Raw genomic sequence first — 21,832 nt, forward strand, 5'->3', positions numbered from 1 at the left:
TCTCGATATTTATTAAACACAGTGTAATCTAGCGTAATGGAATAATATATAAATTTTAGAGTCATCGTTCCAAATTAATATCGAAACCAATTTTGTTCGAACAAGAATCGATTGGTAATTCGCTAAACCTAAAAATGCCAAGCACGTGATGCGCACCCACACGATGATTACTTACAAACTTGTTCTTGGCTATATACGTAAGTTGTCCATTTGATTTAGGACAATTCATCAAAAAGAAGAAAGGCTCACATTGGAACCCAAAATTGGTGATGCCGACATCCTACATGCAAAACAGCTGTAGGTATTTGCAATCTTTATCCAGAGCACTATCACTAAACGAGTAAAATCGACCAAGTATTGTATAACGCCTTACAGTAACCAATTAGTGCGCGGGTTTGTGTTTTGGCGTGTCTCTCTTGCGCAATTTACAACATGTTTTCAATGTCACACTTTCGATTATCCAGTTCTGCACGATGAATTCGTTGACTTTGCTGGACAGAACACTGTCGACCCAGCATTACTACTGAATGTGACTGGTACCTGCGAAGATTGATTTTGGCTAATCGGTGAATTTTTGATCATGACAACAAATCGGATGCTATCCACAGTAAGTGGTTTTCTAAACGAATTAAATTCTATTTCAATTTGATATCTTCTTTTCTTCAGATACTTCCCTTCATGGAAAAACTTCCTACTGAAATGCAACCTGGGTATTGCATTCGAATTAAAGGAGTCGTTAATCGACCGAATGGTGACTGTCGAATTCAATTGCAATCAGGAGAGTCTTTGAATTCAAATGATGATATTGTTATGCATTTGAATATTCTACCGGTAACCAGAGAAATTCTTCACAACACTTGCTGCGGAGGAAAGTGGGGACAAGAAGAACGCTCATCAAACAGTCCCATCAATTTCAATGAAGTATTTGAACTTTCCATTTCTGCTGAAGTAACAGGATTCGATATCGCCATCAATGACAGCACCTTTGCCAAATTTGAATACCGATGCCCAGTGCAAATGGCTCGTTATATTTTTATTAACGGTGGATGTCTGTTAAGTTCCGTGAAATACAAAAACTGGAGTTCGGTTCCCAAAGTGATCAGTGTGCTACCAAGTAGAGTTACTATGAAAAAAACCAATGAAAGAATTATTCTTTACCAACAATCTCTTTTCACATTCAAGGTGCACCAGTGTATAATCCACCGGCTTCAGCGCATTCTCCACTCGTGGCATTCCACTTTCCGACATGGCCACACAATAATCAACAATATTTTACCACAATGCCTACAGTATTCCAGCAGGCTGGGCAATCTTCAATTTTCAATCATTCAATGATAATCCCGCCACCTATGCTAAGTATATTTTGTTGTTATTTCATCGGAAACGGTTAATTTAGGCTTACAATTCATTTAGTGAATCTACCAGGAATTATGCATAAAAATCTCGATAGTGGAAGTACGATGCAGTATAAGATTCTGGTTGCTGTGCTTTGGGTAAGTGTGTCGTTAGCTATAATTAACTTTTTATAAATAGGAATTGTTCGGAATGGTTCAATGAATCGAATAATATTTTTGTATTTTTCTACATTTGCTTAATTCATACAAATAACCCTTGTACGGTAATTAAAGAGAAATGTCACCGGCCTCATAAGCCAGATATCACGTATTCGAGTTCTGATCCGAAATTATTGTCAGTATTAGTAGAACTTGTAGCCATGCTCTTATTCTGTTAGTTAGCAATCCACAGTGAAATGCATAGAAACACTCAACACTTGAAATTATTTCATATTAATACAAATGCTTTTCAAAAATATGTAAACAAACATGCCATAAATGAATAGGCAACCGCGATTTGTGTAAATCTTCAGAACTGCTTCCCAGATAATTGACTTTTAAGCAAGAAGATATTTTTACTGAAACGTTGCTAAAACTCAAATACAAAAATGTTACCAGTAAACATCGAATTAAAGTTTTTAATTCAGTGTTCAAAATTCGACCATGTAAAGTTTGTTTCAACTAAGCGATCAATGATAAACGATGTTTGAAATCATTGAACCAAAATTCGAATCAGCTTCAAACCTGTTTTTTAATAAATCGTTCGCACACACCACCCATGTTAAGTTTGGAAACGATATAATGTTTATCGATGCTACAATTGACAAACCAGGTGTCGGCAATGAAAAATTTGCTTAAAATTTGTCGATTTTCGGTAAATTGGATGATGCATAATAATTAACTGTCACACTGCGACCTCTTTATAAATATTAGAAAATAATAAATATTTTTAACAAATCATCCGTTAATGTTTACAGCGTTTATAGAACTTTTTGATAGTTTTTAACTGATCCATTTTTTGATGAATTTAGAGATAATTATGAATAAACAATACTAAATGCTACTTATTAAACTATCCGTGCTTTGTTCGTACTAGGAAACACAAAGTGTTACCCGGTGGACCTGACGCTCCCATCATAAAGTTTAATATTTTTAACAATTACCATCTTCAGAACATTCTGTCATTTGAGCGCTATTTGTTTTGTTTACAGTTAGTTGAAAATTTTACCACAGCAAAAATGGAGTTCAATCATGAACATTTTCGCGCAATGATTTATTATGTACGATTCAGACGATCCGGCTTCATCCGTCACCGGAACATCAGCCTCCGTTAAAATTACTCAAATAAGTTTTCCCTTTGCGCATTCACACGATCCGGAACCTCAACGTCCGTCAACGGCAAGCTCCGTCAACATTTCTCCGGGAGAATATTTGTTTAAAAGGTAGGAAAACAATAGATCGATTAGCTTCAAATTTTTTTTTTGAGATGACACTTAATCTCGACTTTTTATGCAGTTTTAAGAGTTTTGACATCAAAAAAAAATTTTCGATTTTGGAAAATTCATGTACTCCTCTATGGTGCTTTTTCAAGACCGAAAATTTTCAAACCTTAACCGCCGGGCAGCATCTCCTATTTAGCTCAAATTTTGCATGAGGACATTTTTCGAGGTGCTTAAACTTTTGAGCGCTAGCGTTTTACGAAATTAGAAGTGATCCCAAAATATTGGCACCCTTATATGTATAAGAGCGGTAAAAATCAACGTGTTTTGTCGGTTACGTTACTTATACCATCGTATCTCGGGAACCAAAAGTCACAGCCATTTGATCTATGAACTTGATCAATGGCCCAATAGTAGCTTTCAAACGAGCCCAAGTTTGTTAAAATCGGTTCAGCCATCTCTGAGAAAATTGAGCGCGTATAAATACAACGCTTTTTATCGGTTACGTCACTTATACCATCATATATCCGGAACCAAAAGTCACAGCCATTTGATCTTTGAACTTGATCAAAAGCTCGACAGTAGCTTTCAAACGAGCCCAAGTTTGTTTAAATCGGTTCAGCCATCTCTGAGAAAATTGAGCACGTTCAAATATCTTCGAAAAGTGCACACATACATACACACACAGACATTTTCCGATCTCGTCGAACTGAGTCGAATGGTATATAACACTATGGGTGTCTCGTGTCGATTGGTGCAAATAAATGCTGAAAAAAATCATTCGCGGTGCTTCAAATTTGATGCATAACATCTACACAGGTGAAGAAACATGGATTTACTCATATGAGTCCGAATCTAAATAGCAGTCAACTGTATGAGTGTTTCAAGAAGAACTAAATCCAAAAAAAGTTGTTCGCACTCGAAGAACTTCAAAGAAAATGGTGGTTATTTTTTCGGTACAAACAGAAATATCGCTACCGTTACTTTAGAGGATCGTAAGACCGTCAATTCTGATTGGTATATTTGGTTGCCAGCAGGCACGTACCCAGAGGGGGGGCCGAAGGGGCCCGGGCCCCTCCCGAAATCGAAGTAAAGTAATTTCCATTTTAGGATTTTTAACTTTTATTTGCGGAATCAGGAACAGAAATGAATTTTTTGGTTATCAACTAACAAGATGTGCTCATTAGAAGATTTTATCAACCAGTTTCAAACGCTTCTTTTTGCAATCAAATTTATTTTCGAGGCTCAAAAGTCGCTCAGTGATTACAATCAATGTCAAACTTAAAGGAAATGGTACTGGATGATCAGAAAGTGCCAAAATGATTAGTACTGAGCAAACACATCATAGAAAAAAGTCCGCGAACTCCAAATTTTCTTCAAATAATGAAGCACGGAATTGGTATAGCAAACAAAAAAAAAAGATCGCGGCAATTTAAACAATCGGTAAATTTTTACAAACGTCTACTAAAAACGTGATTTTCAAAAGTCTACAAAAAAGTCTGCAACTGAAACATGTCTACAGCTTATTTTAATAATCTGCTGATTTACAAACAAATCTGCAGGCATCTCTGATCCAGACACGGAAGTTGACTCGATGAAATTAAACAGTATCACGTGGGATAATAAGGCACCTCATTTGAATATAAATTTGTTAAAATCGGCTTGACCATCTGTTCGACAAATAACCAACAAATTTTGCAAAACTAGAAGAGCTTACTGAATAGTTTCGAAATATTTGTTCCTTCTTACATCGTGGCTTATACGAACACATCATTGAAATTGAAGGTTTTGATACTCATCACTCAGCTTTTCCAGAACTAGAAGTCGAATACGAACTATGGGACTAGGACTCGAAGAAATGAAAAAATCGATCCCTTCCCTTTGACACATAGAAATTTTTGCTTAAATCTCTCATTGTCCAATCCGAAATATGTGAGTACATATTCACTTAAAATGCTACATACTTGCACTCACTCTTTAAAAAACAAAAAATACTAAATGCACAAGAATCATCACTTAGACGCATTATTTCTTATTTGTGGGCCCCTCCCGAAACGAAATCCTGGGTACGGGCCTGGTTGCCAGACGTTTTTCGTAAAATAAGGAAAACAAAAGGAAAACGCAAAATCTTTCTTCATCACGATAATGCCAGCTCTCACACATCGGCTCAAGTAACCGAATATTTGAGCACCCAAAATGTCGAATCGATGGATCCACTCGCCATATAGTCTAACCCTAACGACTTTTATTTGTTCCCTTCCTTGAAGATTCGTCCGATCCGAGCTTTTCGGATCCGCATTTTTTACTGCTTAGTCTATAGCTGAGCTGCACATGCAGCTGTGTACATGTGCAGCTCAGCCATAGCCGAAAGAGAAAAAAAGTCGATGCCGGAGAACTTGGATCGGTCGCGTTTTGTATTGGATCTCGTTGTCACGCTTTTTCTAGGGGGAGAGGAGCTTCCATTACCCTCCTGAAAGGATTGAGGGGCACTTTGTTCGTGGCTCGTCTCGTCATCCTTTGCCGCATCGGTGGTATTGTTGTTGATTTGCGTCTTGAGTTCGTTGCTAGTTGCTGTAGATGCACCTTGTTGTACACTGGTTGCAGTTGCTGGTTGGTTGGATGGTAAGTTGTTAACTGCAGCTGGTGTACTTTGTTCTATAGGGGATACTGATAGTTTCGTTGTTGTTGGTGGCTGCCACAGGTGTACTGGGGTTGCTTAAGGTGGGTGTGAAGGAAGCACCGTTGTCCTTTGGTGTAGTTGTCTTGTCCAGTTTATCGCATGGCTTACCATAGTGAACAGCTTTTTGGCAATATTGACATGTGGCATTCTGATTGTCATAAGTAACAAGTGATTTGCACGGGATTCTTGTATCCTGACCGAATGTCACATATGAAGGTATAGGCCTCTTCAAGCGCATGCGTAACAAACGTACGCTATTTAGATTACCGGGGAAAAATTTATTCCACTCTTCTTTTTCAATAGAGAGAATCTCTCCGTATTGGGACATAGTTTCGCGAATTTGAGGATCGATGACGCTTGAGGGAAGATCATGCACACGCACTTCTATAGCACCATCTTCCATATATACTGGAATGTTTTACTTATTGTTCTCGTGCTTCACATAGTGCACATTGTTATTGTATTTTGCGAATTGCATTGCATTCAACTCTTTATAAAACTGGATGCAAACAACATTATTTGTCTTATTGCATTGAAGTAAAAGCACACGTTTAATGTCAAGATGCATTAGCTCTTTAAGCAAACCTTCAAGTTCTCGTATCGAAGGTCGAATTTTGCATTGCCTGAAGTCAGCAATAATTGTATTCTTTCGTGTCGGCGGTAGCTTTTGTTCGTTTGGTTCACTCATTTCGAGATCATTATATTATTCACTACACAATACTGTACTTGGTTTCTTCCGTTCCGAACGTAAGCGGTTTTGTTTTTTCGACTAACTTGGATGAGATGTGAAAGCGAACTGTTCCAAATTATTGTTATTTAATCATTAAGTTAAACTTTACAAACAAGCTTATCAGAATTCTTTTTCAGAAAATCTGTTGCATCCTGTTTAAAGCTCTAAAATTGATTGCACTTGCAATGGCGGGAGGTTTCGGAATATATTTACTGTCGAAGCGATTACGCTTATAGTTCATGAAACCAATTCGGATGTCTAGAGATACAACGAGTATTATGCATTCTAGTTGTTATTAATGAGCCCCTTGACTTTAGGTTCACAATATATTTAAAACAACACAATAAATAAATAAATAAACTGGATGTTTTCACTATCATATTCATTCTTCATGAATCTCGAACGATCGAGACTGGTCGATAATGTTGTTGCAGGTCACAATCATATTACGCCTTTTGATGGAGAACCCAGGGAACAATAAAGATCGATAACTCTGGAGGGAAGCGACTCGACTACGGTCAGAATTAGTTATATGAGTCTTCGACAAAGCTCATGCCATGGTCATCTCTTCAATAGTTTTTTAGGCGAATGACATTGACAGTTGTCTTGTCACTTCATGCACGCTGAGACTGCTGGCGGATGTTGGTGTGCCCCAGTAATTATTTCAGTTCTGAAACAAAGTGAACATTTCAAACAATTTTAAAACTTCCAGCTCAAAATTAATCGACTAAATAACCATTGTTTCAGCTATGTGGACTAGCCATCAGAAGGTTTATGAAACAACTTAAGGGTAAATATATAAATATGGGTTAAATTTCATAAGCGTTGGTTTACAATTTGTGAAAGTAATTTCTAATCCGCTTTAAGGTAAATAAAAAACTGATTCGGGTAAATTTGTTTTCATGCTAATAAAACTGTCCGAAATACAGACACATAAAGGTAAAAACAACTAAAATCCATACGCAAAAACAACTAAAAATCCAGACCCAAAAAAACTACGTAACGTTCTCGTAGAACGTAAGTAATACAAAGAGTGTGTCAAATGGTTTTTGAAAAGATGATAGCTGCAAATATATTTGTGAATTGTGAAAGCAGAGGTAAATAAAAATCTGATCGTCTTTAAAAAAAAGTTGTTTCGATAGAGATCTGCATGAGTTATAAGAATAATATCAGCGATTCTTTGTCATTTTGATATGTATCAACTTAGCTATTACACCGCAAGTTTTTCGAAATTCAATGTTCGTATTTTTTTTATTTGGCTCAAATTCTGCATAAGCGTTATTCATGGTCAAACGAAACAATTATCATCATCAATTTTCCCTTAAACCTTGCTTTTTGAGAAGGGACTAAGCAAAAATCCCTTAAAAGTTTTAAATACTAAATTTGGTGTATTCATCGTTCGGTTCCCTTCACCTTTGTTCGATAATCGCTCAGATATTCGTACTTGTCCGTATATTCGGGTGCGAACGAAGCCGACGCTGCTTCGTTGCTCACATGAAGATCTATTCCGTGCAGTTGTTATTCGCATTTTGAACATACCTTCTAATGACTTTAAGCGAATGTGGAATAAATATTCATGCAGCAATCATCGTCAAAACCTAATTCGCGATGATCATTCGTGCTGTCATTGAAGCAAGCAAATTAAGACGTTCCCCCTGTATTAGTACCATAGTCTTATGTGTATGTGATGAACCATATCCCAGCACTCTCCCATTGCTGCTACCCAACGAGATATAATGAATTTATTAGATGAAGAATGCAATTCGAAGAATAAAATAAATGAACGAATGACAAACGAATATATAAAACGAATATGCACGATGTATACCAGCAGCGAAGAACGAAGTTGTTCGAGACGGGCATAAGTATAGACAGGATATGTGCATCGAAGATGGGTGAATGAATTAGTTACACGAACAATATGTGCAACATTGGGTCAAACTAAGAGATTTTCTATGAATTTTGATGATTAGATCAAGATGTTCAAGATGATTACCATAATTAATGTTATGTTCAAATTGGTAAGATGAACATCCCATTAAAATTTAAGCGTCGTCTCTTCAAGCAACAAAAAATTCCACAGTACCTGAAAAATATCCCTTTTTATTACAGCTATAGAGTACACGTGACACTTCTTAGCAACGGCACAGAAAAATATCTTTGAAAACTTTCTCGCAGCTTAAAAGCTGTACAAGGAACTGCTTCCACGTTTGTTCTGTTTCGTCGTGTGAACATTCAAGTATGAGTTATTCCTTAAAAACGGACTGTTCAGAATACTTTGTATGCTTCTTAAGCCAAACCTTTTACGCGAAATTTTGTTTGCTTGGGCTAAATACAAATTGTAAATATATCCTACTCTACCGAATGAGCAACTCTAGAAAAAAAAACTCTTCAACATATTATTAAATTTATCAATACAAATCTCTGGTTAGTGAGGTTGAATTCCGCTGATTGTAGGTTAAGTAATCAGAAAAATAATGGAGGGAAATGTTAACCACTTAGTTACTTAGAGACGAAGTTCGACGGGTCAGCTAGTATGTGTATATATATATATATATATATATATATATATATATATATATATATATATATATATATATATATATATATATATATATATATATATATATATATATATATATATATATATATATATATATATATATATATATATATATATATATATATATATATATATATATATATATATATATATATATATATATATATATATATATATATATATATATATATATATATATATATATATATATATATATATATATATATATATATATATATATATATATATATATATATATATATGCTCATTTTTGCCTTTCTCATATAGAAAGGTTATGCAATCACTTGAAAAACCGACTAGTGAAAAATGGCCCGGAGGGCCAAGTGTCATATACCATTCGACTCAGTTCATCGAGCTGAGCAATGTCTGTGTGTGTGTGTGTATGTGTGTGTGTGTGTATGTGTCAAATAATCTCACTAGGTTTTCTCGGAGATGGTTGAACCGATTTTGACAAACTATGATTCAAATGAAAGGTCTAGTGGTCCCATACGGAATTCCTGAATTTCATCCGGATCCGACTTCCGGTTCCGGAATTATAGGGTAAAGTGTGTTCAATATTATACACCGTCACTTAAACCGGCGAAGCAAAAAACGTGAAAATTTTTCTAAACTGGTCTCAAAACTACACAAATCGATAGTCATTATCAGTAGGCAACTAAACAAACCGATTCCGGCTATCCTGGTTCCCGGTATCCGGTTCCGGAAGTACCGGAAATAGTGGTCATATATACCAAAATGGATCTCACTCACTTTTCTCAGCGATGGTTTGACCGATTTCCACAAACTTAGATTCAAGTGAAAGGTCTCTCGGTCCCATACGGAATTCCTGAATTTCATCCGGATCTGACTTCCGGTTCCGGAATTATAGGGTAAAGTGTGTTCAATATTGTACACCGTCACTTAAACCGGCGAAGCAAAAAACGTGAAAATTTTTCTAAACTGGTCTCAAAACTACACAAATCGATAGTCATTATCAGTAGGCAACTAAACAAACCGATTCCGGCTATCCTGGTTCTCGGTATCCGGTTCCGGAAGTACCGGAAATAGTGGTCATATATACCAAAATGGTTCTCACTCACTTTTCTCAGCGATGGTTAGACCGATTTTCACAAACTTAGATTCAAATGAAAGGTCTCCCGGTCCCATACGGAATTCCTGAATTTCATCCGGATCCGACTTCTGGTTCCGGAATTATAGGGTAAAGTGTGTTCAATATTGTACACCGTCACTTAAACCGGCGAAGCAAAAAACGTGAAAATTTTTCTAAACTGGTCTCAAAACTACACAAATCGATAGTCATTATCAGTAGGCAACTAAACAAACCGATTCCGGCTATCCTGGTTCCCGGTATCCGGTTCCGGAAGTACCGGAAATAGTGGTCATATATACCAAAATGGATCTCACTCACTTTTCTCAGCGATGGTTTGACCGATTTCCACAAACTTAAATTCAAATGAAAGGTCTCCCGGTCCCATACGGAATTCCTGAATTTCATCCGGATCTGACTTCCGGTTCCGAAATTATAGGGTAAAGTGTGTTCAATATTGTACACCGTCACCTAAACCGGCGAAGCAAAAAACGTGAAAATTTTTCTAAACTGGTCTCAAAACTACACAAATCGATAGTCATTATCATTAGGCAACTAAACAAACCGATTTCGGCTATCCTGGTTCCCGGTATCCGGTTCCGGAAGTACCGGAAATAGTGGTCATATATACCAAAATGGTTCTCACTCACTTTTCTCAGCGATGGTTTGACCGATTTCCATAAACTTAAATTTAAGTGAAAGGTCTCCCGGTCCCATACGGAATTCCTGAATTTCATCCGGATCCGACTTCCGGTTCCGGAATTATGAATAAAGTGTGTTCAATATTGTACACCATCACTTAAACCGGCGAAGCAAAAAACGTGAAAATTTTTCTAAACTGGTCTCAAAACTACACAAATCGATAGTCAATATCAGTAGGCAACTAAACAAAACGATTCCGGCTATCCTGGTTCCCGGTATCCGATTCCGGAAGTACCGGAAATAGTGGTCATATATACCAAAATGGATCTCACTCACTTTTCTCAGCGATGGTTTGACCGATTGCCACAAACTAGGATTCAAATGAAAGGTCTTCCGGTCCTATATGGAATTCCTGAATTTCATCCGGATCCGACTTCTGGTTCCGGAATTATAGGGTAAAGTGTGTTCAATATTGTACACCGTCACTTAAACCGGCGAAGCAAAAAACGTGAAAATTTTTCTAAACTGGTCTCAAAATTACACAAATCGATAGTCATTATCATTAGGCAACTAAACAAACCGATTCCGGCTATCCTGGTTCCCGGTATCCGGTTCCGGAAGTACCGGAAATAGTGGTCATATATACCAAAATGGTTCTCACTCACTTTTCTCAGCGATGGTTAGACCGATTTCCACAAACTAATATGCAAATGAAAGGTCTTCTGGTCCCATACGGAATTCCTGAATTTCATCCGGATCCGACTTCCGAATCTGGAGTTATAGAGTGCGTACTAGAAGAGTTTGTGTGTCATGTTAGTTGGTGGCCGTACGAACCGACTTTGACTATACCGGTTCTCGGGTTCCGGTGCCGGAAGTGCATATAATAGTGAACCCATTTCGTTCTCTTAAGGATGGCTTACGCAATCAAAGCACTGTTTTATTCTGTATGTTATGCATAAACAATCACTTGGTTTCTTTCAAAAATCGAAGAGAAAATTTTTGAATAGAATACCACAATATTATATGTACATGAGAAAGGCATCATTACACCACTAGGTGGATTAAGACAGGTTTTTTACACAGTTGTTATAATTACCTAAAACATTGCAGAAGACACCAAATCGATAGGACCCACCGTTTCTGAAACATATATTATTGAAAATTTTTAAGGATGTGACACTGCTTGTAATAGGACCGCACAACTTAAATTTTAAAAACATACGATTTGTTTGATCTTATGGACATTGACATATGAGCGTCTTGAGCTATTTTTTTAAATTTGATCAGTATTTAACGAGGAAAACAGATTGGAAATTTTTCCCTGGATTGGAGCGAGCTACGGGTTCGAGTCCCGTTTCTGCGGTAACTTTTTCATGGTAATTTCATGCTAATCGCCAAGGCAATATTCAGGGTGTTTCCCGACTGGAAAGCTAGCAACGAAGGCCACCCCGTTCATACGCATAGAGGTGTAGAGACACAGAGCTGCGAGCGCATAGAAGTGACGAGTCACAAAGGTGCCATCGCACAAAGGTGCGAAGACGAAGGAGTGCAAAGGCGCAGAGGTGCTAAAGCAACCCAGTGCTGATCTACCAGGTACCAGAATTTGTACGCTGCGTAGGATCGAAAGAGACGACATATATCGCGAAGTGCTATACTGCAAGCATCACATTTGATCGCCACCAAGAGCAATAACACTGTACCTGGGGTCAGGTACAGGCAGCACACCAAGTTCAGTGGTGACCACAACGACGGCAGAGCAACTGAGATAGCAGAAGACGATACCAAAAGACTGCCAATTGGAAATCGTTCGATGAACTTCACGTCGTACTTTACGATAGAGGAACAAATACAACAAGGTAGATTCAATTTAATTTCTTTTTATAATTTCTTTTATAACTGATATTTTTACATAAGTTTTCATTTTGATATTATGAATTTACAAAAAAACAGTTAATGTAATAGATGATCTCATGGAAGATCATCCGAATCCGATTCCGGATACTAGTAAGATCTTAAATACTCCAAGGGTTAAACATTATCCAGAGGGTACTACTGGGCCATGGATAGACGATTTTTGAAAAAAAGAAAAGGTATTAAATTTGATGCGAGTTACAAAGGATTTGACATTTTTCTGAAGTTGTAGAAATCTCTAAAGTTAATAGAGATAAAATTGGAGTTGTTGTTAACGATTTGAAACAGGCGAACGAAATTGTAACCTGTAAATTATTTGCTGTTTATATTCCATCGAAGGTGGTGGAAATTGACGGTGTTGTTACTGAAGCAAGTCTGACAGCCGATGATTTACTTAAAAATTGAGTTGGTCGTTTCAAAAGCTCCTTGCTTGAGGGAGTTAAGATACTTGAGTGCAAACAATTGTACTCAGCATCTATTGACGATAGAAATAAGTCTTATCGTCCCTCAGATTCGTTTCTAGTGACATTTGCCGGATTTGCGTTGCCTAGCCTATATCTATATCGATAAAATTCGTCTTCCTGTTCGGCTTTTTGTACCGCATGTTATGAATTGCACGAACTGTAAAAAATTCGGACATAGAGCTACTTATTGTAGTAATAAGTCTAAATGTATAAAATGTCAAGGGCCCCATAAGGATAATCTTTGCGGTAAAGATATCGAAAAATGTGTTTGTTGTGGGGAAAGTCCTCATGATCTTTTAGTATGCGCTGCATTTAAGTTGCGTAAAGACAAAATTAAGCTTTCTTTAAAAGCACGGTCTAAGCACAAAAAAGGCAGAAATGCTAAAAAAATTGTTCATGTCCCCCCACTCGAAACAGAAAACGGTTTTTCAAATCTAGAGCCAGAGGAATCTGACTCTGATGAAAATAGTGAAGTCACTCCTCAAGGTTCTGTTAAGAGGAGGAAGTCCCCTCCCAAATAACCAAAAAAGACACCTAAAAATACACCTTCAAAACCTGGGCCCAGGTCAAATTCTGTTCGACTCGCTTAAATTCCTTGTTCAGCCTCCGCCGCCATGAGCCCCCACCACCTCTGCTGCGATGTACAGCTGGATTCCAGTCCAACGTTTGCTTGCAGATTTCGTTTCCGCTCTTTCGAAGTGAGTGTCCGACCCACCGCCACTTATGTTCCCGAATTTCAGTCAGTATTGGCTTTTGATGACAACGACGATGGAGCTCGGCATTCGAAATCCAATTGTCAGGCCACCAGGCACGAATTGTATACCGCAGACATCTGTTGATAAACACCTGCCGCTTTTGTGTGCTTTCAGCTTGTATACCCCAGGTTTCGCTGGCGTACAACAGTACAGATTTCACGTTTGTGTTGAAATTTTGGATCTTAGTGCGTAGACGAATGTGATTTGATCTCCAGATATTTCGTAGACTCGCAAAGGCAGACCTTGCCTTCTTATTCCGGTTTAGTCTTGCTGACGTTGATGTTGAGACCCTCCGCTGAGGAGCGTTCGACGAGATCGTTGAGCTTACTCTGCATATCAGAGCGCCGGTGCGATACTAGAACAACGTCATCTGCCAAATCGAGATAGTTGAGATGCTCCATAGTGATAGGCTACCAAAGCAGCCCACGGTTTTGTACACAGTCAATGGCACCAACCATTATCTCGTCTATCACGACAAGGAACAGTAGCGGTGATAGAGTACACCCTTGCCTCACTCCAGCGACTATCCGAATAGGGTCAGACAAGGCTCCATTATGCAGTACTCGACACGTGAAAGCCTCATACTGCGCTTCGATGAGGTTGACGATTTTATCTGGGATTCCCCTGCGCCTTAGAGCGCTTCACAAGTTTTCGTGATTGAGTCGGTCGAAGGCTTTTTCGTAGTCAATGAAGATCAAGTAAAGGGATTCTTAAATGCCTGCTCCAGAATAATACGAAGCCTGACAATATGGTACACACAGGATCTTCCGGTAGGGAATCCTGCCTGCTGCCGTCGGAGAGTCACATCGATCTTCTCCTGTATCCGGTTAAGGATAACTTTACACAGAACTAAATTTCTGTTTGAGCTGTTAGTAGAATGTTCTCACTAATAGTACTGTTGTTGTACCGTTGAATTCCACTATATCACGTCATTACACTCTCACAAAGTCACTATTTTCACAGTCACTATTTTTCCGAAAGTGTATCAAACGTTATAATACAGATACGTATTTCGGAATGCTATTTGCATCCTTCTTCAGTGTATCGTGTATCAGTGTATCAGTGTACCGATACACTGAAGAAGGATGCAAATAGCATTCCGAAATACGTATCTGTATTATAACGTTTGATACACTTTCGGAAAAATAGTGACTGTGAAAATAGTGACTTTGTGAGAGTGTAATGACGTGATATAGTGGAATTCAACGGTACAACAACAGTACTATTAGTTTACACAGAACTTTGAGAACAATACACAATAACATGATACCTCTCCAATTGTCACATACAGTTGAGTCTCCCTTCTTCGGGACCTGCACTAATATCATAGAGGAGACGAATATCGCCGGTTGTTGCGGCTTTCTCACCTTAATCGGCCAGGGAGTCCACCCACGCTCGCTTATCCCGCCTACACGAGCGCTTTACTTCCTTTGAGAGGGCCGAATACTTTTGGCGGGCTTGGCGCTTCGCTTCTCTGGTTCTCGCTCGCTCTATCGCGACTTTTGCGTCGACTTTTGAATCGTCGCCTGAGCCTCTCCTACTGTCGCATGACCCGCGCAATACGTAGGCGAATCTCTCTGATGAGAAGGTGGTGGTCAGACGCGAAGTCGGCATTGCGTTTATTCCGGACGTCAAGAAGGCTCCGTCTCCATTTCCGGGTGATGCAGATGTGGACGATTTGATTTTCAGTATGTCCATCGCGAGAAACCCACGTGACTTTATGCGCTGGGCGATGAGGGAAGAGCGAGCCCCCGATCACCATGTCGTTATTGCCACAAAACTCTGCAAACAGCTCACCGTTGTCGCCCATATCTCCAAGACCATGGCGTCCCATGACACGCTCATAGTCTACGTTGTCGGAGGCGATCTTCGCATTGAAGTCGCCAGTGTAGATCTTGATATCACCCTTTGGAATTTTATCCACGTTGGCGCATAACATTTGATTATAGTTAGGTTGCGGACCCGCTTTCTAAATCTTGCAACGATTATTCTCTCATTGATCATTCCCAATTGATGAGATTGGGCGCTAAGTAGGAAACCATTTCCACGGTGACGGGAAGCATTTTCACCTCGTATACCTGAAAACAGTAATACCTGTCCCGACGGTAGCTTGTGTTCTCCAAAGTTTGGCCAACGAACTTCACTGAGTCCCAGGATTTCGAGCTTCATGCATCGAGCCTCACTGGCAAGTTGCCGTTAAATCAATTCGTAATCTTTCTCTATTGGTTTCTGTAACAGTTCTTGATTTTCGGAGACAGTAGGTGGTTAGCCTAAGGTCCCCTATCCTTGGGATGGGGCTGCCGTCTTAGATATAGCTTCCGAGGAATAGCATTTCTTTTTCAGCCGCTAACCTAACATGAGAAACAGACGCTCACATTGCAAGGGGGTTTGATTGGCTGACGCTTTTAAGGCGGCGTCTATTCGCCTTGTCAACGATGTGTACGGATGCTTGTGACATTTCGGGACGCTTCTACAGTTGCCAGTTGCATGAAGCCGTCACATCCTATCCCTCCTCCGCTGCTTGTCCGGGACTGCTATCGCAGCTAGCCTCCATATCTGGAAGAAGTTCCACTATCCGCATGATAGTAGATCATCTATGATAGTAGATCATCTTTAATATATAATATTTGCTACAATTTAAGCATGACGGTATCAAATATGGGTAGCATGACACGGATCCCAAGACCTCCTGCACGTCCAAGTGCATTAGATTTATCTCTTTGCTTGACTTGAATTCGACTAGATTGCACCTGGAAAGTATTTCCTGATTTACACGGTAGTGATCATTTAGATTAAATATCAATGTAGTATCTCAAGAACCATGAACTCTATGGAAGAGCTCCCCCCACTTGGAGAATATGACTTCCTCGTTTGTTCGATTCTGAAGGCCGCAGAAAATGCTCAAACCAAACGATTTCTTGGTCCATCTAACAGAAGGCCTCCAAACCCTTGGTGGGACAAATAGTGCTCAAATGCTAAACACGCGAAACAAAATGCTTTCAAAACGTTTTTAAAACGAGGAGGAGGAACTCCTCAGAATTTTGAAAAATTCTTAACTTTAGCAACCAGAGAAACAAGAGCATACTTCGGGCCTAGAAATGTAGCTATTGGAGACATTTTGTCGGTTTGTCAAGAGAAACTACAATGAGCACACTTTGGAATACGGCCAGGCGAATGAGGAATCGTAACGTAGGAAATGAGAGTGAGGAATACTCGAACCGATGGATATTTGAATTTGCGAGGAAAGTTTGTCCAGATTCTGTTACTACACATAGCATTATTAGGGAGCCTTCTCCAAATAATGGTTCCATTAATAGCCTCTTTTCTATGATGGAATTTTCCATACAACTCATGTCTTGTAACAATAACGCTCCTGGGTTGGACAGAATTAAATTCAACTTGGTGAAGAATCTGCCCGACCTTGAAAAAAGACGTTTGTTGGAATTGTTCAACAAGTTTCTTGAGCAAAATATTGTTCCACCTGACTTGAGGTAAGTGAAAGTTATCGCCATTCAAAAACCGGGGAAACCGGCTTCCAATCACAACTCATATAGACCCATTGCAATGTTGTTTTGCATCAGAAAATTGTTCGAAAAAATTATTCTTTGACGTCTCGACACTTGGGTTGTCAGATACTCAGTTAGCTTCCGTAGAAATAAAGGGACAAATGATTGCCTTGCATTACTTTCGTCTGACATCCAAATTGCCTTCGCTCAAAACCAACAAATGGCATCTGTATTTTTAGACATTAAAGGAGCATTTGATTCAGTCGTCTTTTCATGAAAACATGATCCCGCGCAGCTTCAGCTTCAAATGATGGGAAGAATGATCCAACAGGTTTAGACTTTCAAATACCTCGGGGTGTGGTTTGATTCCAAATGCACGTGGGGAGGGCACATTAGGTATCTGATAACAAAATGCCAATAAAGAGTAAATTTTCTTCGAACAATAACAGGATCTTGGTGGGGTGTTCACCTGAAAGATCTAATAAAATTGTATCAGACAACGATACTTTCAGTGATGGAATATGGATGCGTTTGCTTTCGTTTCGCTGCAAACTCTCATATTATCAAAATTGAGCGAATTCAGTATCGTTGTTTGCGAATTGCCTTAGGCTGCATGCATTCGACACATATAATGAGTCTCGAAGTTCTGGCGGGAGTTCTTCCATTGAAAGATCGTTTTTAGGAGCCTTCATCGCTAGTGCTAATAAGATATGAGATGCTGAATCCCCTGGTTATTAGGAACTTCGAAAAATTAGTCGAGCTTCAATTTCAAACAAGATTTATGGCAGTATATTTTAACCATATGTCACAGGAAATCAACCCTTCAAGATATATTCCTATCCGTGACAGCCTCCTAAATGTCCCTGACTCAACTTTATTTTTCGACACATCCATGCAACGCGAAGTGCGTGAAATCCCGGAACACCTACGCTCTATGGAAATCCCAAAAATATTTACAAGTAAGTTCAGGCATATTGACTCTGAGAAAATGTTTTACACGGACGGATCACAAATTGAAGAGGCTACTGGGTTTGGTCTATTCAACAATAATGTTTCTGGCTTCATTTAGGCTTCAAGAACCTGCATCTGTTTGTATAGCAGAGTTAGCAGCAATTCATTACAGTTTGATTGTAATCGTCACGTTATCTCCAAACTATTATTTTCTCTTCACAGATAGTCTAAATACAATTGAAGCCATTCGCTCAAACGCTGCTGGCAAAAATGAACCGTTTTTCTTGGGCAAAATAAAACAATACCTGAACGACATTTTGAATAATAATTATCAAATCACAATAGTTTGGGTGCCGGCTCATTGCTCCATTCCAGGTAACGAAAGAGCCGATATTTTAGTCAAATGTGGTGCTATTTAGGGTGAAATTTATGGGAGACCGATTGCTTTCAACGAATTCTATAGCGCGTCTCGCCAAAGATCACTTGCTAGTTGGCGAGCTTCTTGGGATGAAGATGATTGTTCCTAAAATATCGACAAAGGCTCAGGGGACTGGATATGAATAGGGATTTCATTCGTATGATGTTCAGACTCATGTCCAATCACTACACGTTAGACGCACATCTCCTTCGAATTGGACTTTCCGAGATTAATCATTGCGCTTTTGGCGAAGGTTATCGCGATATTGACCATATCGTTTGGACATGCGTGAAGTATCGTGATGGCAGATCTCAACTAATAAATTCCTTGCGTACTCAAGGTAGACAATCCAATGTCCCAGTTCGCGACATTCTTGATTGTCGTGACCATGGAACTTCTTTATCATTTCAATAAGTTCATTGGAGTTCCAATTTAAATTTTATTTTATGTTAGACCCCTTTCTCTTCCATGAGTTCAACCAATAGCCAGCTATATTAAATAGAGATGGGCAAAACAGCTCATTTCAAAGAATCGTTCAGTGATGCAGTTCTCCAGAGCCGTTCGTGATGCAGTTCTCCAGAGCCGTTCGTTCGTTCTTTTCATAGTTGGTTTAATTGTTCAAAGACTAAACGTGAACTTAGTTTTGTTAGGTTATGTGAGAAAAACAAAAAAGGTCCCACAAGTTAGAATTGAGGTTTCGTGATGAAGGTTTTTTATTAGAGAACTACCGTTCTCGAAAAAAAGATTGAGCTAGCAAAAAAAAAAGGTCCCACGACTTTGAACTGAAGAACTATCGTTCTCGAAAAAAGAACTATTGCTCATTCATTCTTTCAAAAGAACTAGTTCTCTTGAACCGTTCGCGAACGAATTGCCCATCTCTAATATTAAATGAATAAAAGTGATGAACTGATACAAACAAACCTAAATCATAAAAAGATCATGTACAAAATAAACATCCTATCTTATATCTGGATATCAGTGTAAATGTCCAGACTATTTCAACTAAACTTATATGAGACAACCAAGACGTCTGATTCAAAAAGAATTCAGATTTGGCCATTCTAAGGATCCGGGACTTACTCAGACTATACAATTCTTATTTCTTCCGGAAAGATTTTTAGTCATACAAATACTAAACAAAGTATGACATGTGTGTCCAATCAATAAAATTACGCACATAATACTAATGAAGCAATTTTATTACTGAAGCGCCATCCGAATAGATAAAAAAACGTGGGGCTCATCATCATCCAAAGGCCTAGAATATTCATTAGAAAACAGAATTCACAATTTAGATTAGTGCAACTAAAGCGTGTGAAATAAAGGAAACTACAAACTACCTGCAATGGCGGGCTTTTACAACATGAAAGCAGGTACCCAGCGAATCTACTCTAGGCTACATTTTGTTGACGCCGAATTCCACTCGATCTCTAGGTTAATGATAGGTACTATCAGTCTCCCAGTGGACCCCTTCCCCGATCAGGATTTTTCTGAAACACTATGGAACAAGTACTAAAATACCAAACAACGGTAACTGCTTCCACGTAGTCAATACTCGGAATGAGTACCCTTTTACACTCAACATAATTCGAATTCGAATATCTCAGATCGATTTGGTGTCTCGAACCACGAAAAATTCTTTTTAAACATCGTTAGCTTTCCTCAAATTTCCTAACAACAAATATTCAGTCATGTATCGTTTTCCGAACTAGATCCACAGGTACCGGATCGCATTACCCAGGACCCATCTCTATAAAGTTCGGCAATGCATCGTGACACTGAATGGAAAGGAATCTACTCCATGCTGTGCTCACCTGCTCACCTCACTTTTTTAACTCTGCCGTCGAAATTCAACATGCTAACACATTGTGAAAGCAGCATCGATTTTTACTTCGTTCCGAATTTAGTGGCTAGACAGTTTTCGGTGTTGATGCGCAGATTCGAAATGAGATGGAGCCGAACCATGACGTCAATAGGTCTACTGGCTACAAGGTGGAGAAACAATGTACACCGCCCACGTTGTCAGTGGTGGCTCGGATCCATCGATTGTTTGCTATGATAATGATGAAAGAGTCATTCACATATTTGTGGTAGCCATTCTACGCTTTTTGATCTGCGTTATAGTTTTTAGGCTGGTGTATTTTCTACTACATTTATGAAACAACATAGCAGTATGTTTCGATTAATACTATGCGTTCGTGAACCATATACAGATTGGGAAAAGAAGCTAGTTACGTACTAAAAATTTATTTAAATAATACTGTCGTATTTCTAATCCCAACTAAAGACTTATATGATCAGTGCACCATAGATTCTCCGATACCTCAACTGTGTATGTATTCAACTAGATGCGAAAGAGTTCATCAGTTGATTGAAATAAACAACTATTCAAAGTAATCGATGCAAGTGCGCTCATTAAATTATGTCATTGCACTTCAATTTTACTATCATCCTGTTTGCACAGCAACCTCGTAAATCAACGCATCAACAATCGGCATCAAAAGCTAGAGCCTGCTATCCTTGTAACTCATTAGTTATCAGAGACTGCCCCGTAGTTTTATGTGACACTAGGCATCACCATTGACGCGCAGTATTATAGCGCAATCAAATAGAAATGTTTTTCTTATATAGAACTTGCTGATATAAATGAGTGTGTTTTTCTCACATTAGGGACTTTGAAGTAGTAGTAACAAATACAAATTATTTGTATTTGGTAGTAATATAACGAACACTCAATGACAAATAAGATTTATTTTTCCCCATTTTAAAGAATCTTTTATTGCGTCGCAAATACTATCTACTGAAAAATTTTTAAATTTGATACTATATTTATTGTTTCAAAAATTGTTTGTGGAAATAGAATAGCATCAGTAGAGTAAGTGAATATAATTGTAGAAAGTTTTTGCTACCCGTATCGTATTATTGAATTATGCTGATATTTACCAGCACCCATTCCCATTATTTACCAGCAACCCATTCCACTCTCGGAGACTTTTACTGAGAAAGTAGGTTACAAATCCCGATTAACATTTCGTATCTGAACTATTTCTCATTTCAATACTTGTTAGAAATTTTTTTATTTAACCTACTTATATCAGTAACGAAAACAGCTTTTTGTAGAAAACATTGAATGACTCTCGTATTACGACTTGATGATCGATATGAGCTTCAAGTTGTTCAAAATTATAAATCACTCATTACACGCAGAGAAATGGAGCTTGTTTAAAATAACAAAACAAATAGTATATTTAATTTCTGTTTATTTCAAGCTGAACCAATGCGAACCAATTTTTCCTCCAACGTCAACAATTATATCTAGTTGGTTTGAAGC

At 38.5% G+C, this 21,832-nt stretch overlaps 1 protein-coding gene across 1 annotated transcript; it reads left to right on the top strand.

Annotated features, from left to right (window-relative positions):
* The first annotated feature begins 430 nt into the window (after nt 1–430).
* Nucleotides 431–7,005, top strand: LOC131436752 (galectin-6-like). The gene is made up of 5 exons (XM_058605640.1): nt 431–607; nt 667–1,114; nt 1,183–1,356; nt 1,414–1,493; nt 6,321–7,005. The coding sequence occupies exons 1-5, from the start codon at nt 581–583 to the stop codon at nt 6,417–6,419; spliced, it is 828 nt and encodes a 275-aa protein (XP_058461623.1). The 5' UTR covers nt 431–580; the 3' UTR covers nt 6,420–7,005.
* The last annotated feature ends 14,827 nt before the right edge of the window (nt 7,006–21,832 follow it).

The sequence above is a fragment of the Malaya genurostris genome, chromosome 3 (genome assembly GCF_030247185.1).
Source record: "Malaya genurostris strain Urasoe2022 chromosome 3, Malgen_1.1, whole genome shotgun sequence".
NCBI lineage: Eukaryota > Metazoa > Arthropoda > Insecta > Diptera > Culicidae > Malaya > Malaya genurostris.

Bases quoted from the DNA above. Each gene is read 5' to 3' on its own strand.
- LOC131436752 (XM_058605640.1), top strand. From the start codon at position 581: ATGACAACAAATCGGATGCTATCCACA. The intron at 1,115-1,182 runs GTAGAGTTACTA...TTCACATTCAAG, and splicing joins AGTGATCAGTGTGCTACCAA to GTGCACCAGTGTATAATCCA. The intron at 1,494-6,320 runs GTAAGTGTGTCG...ATTCTTTTTCAG, and splicing joins TTCTGGTTGCTGTGCTTTGG to AAAATCTGTTGCATCCTGTT.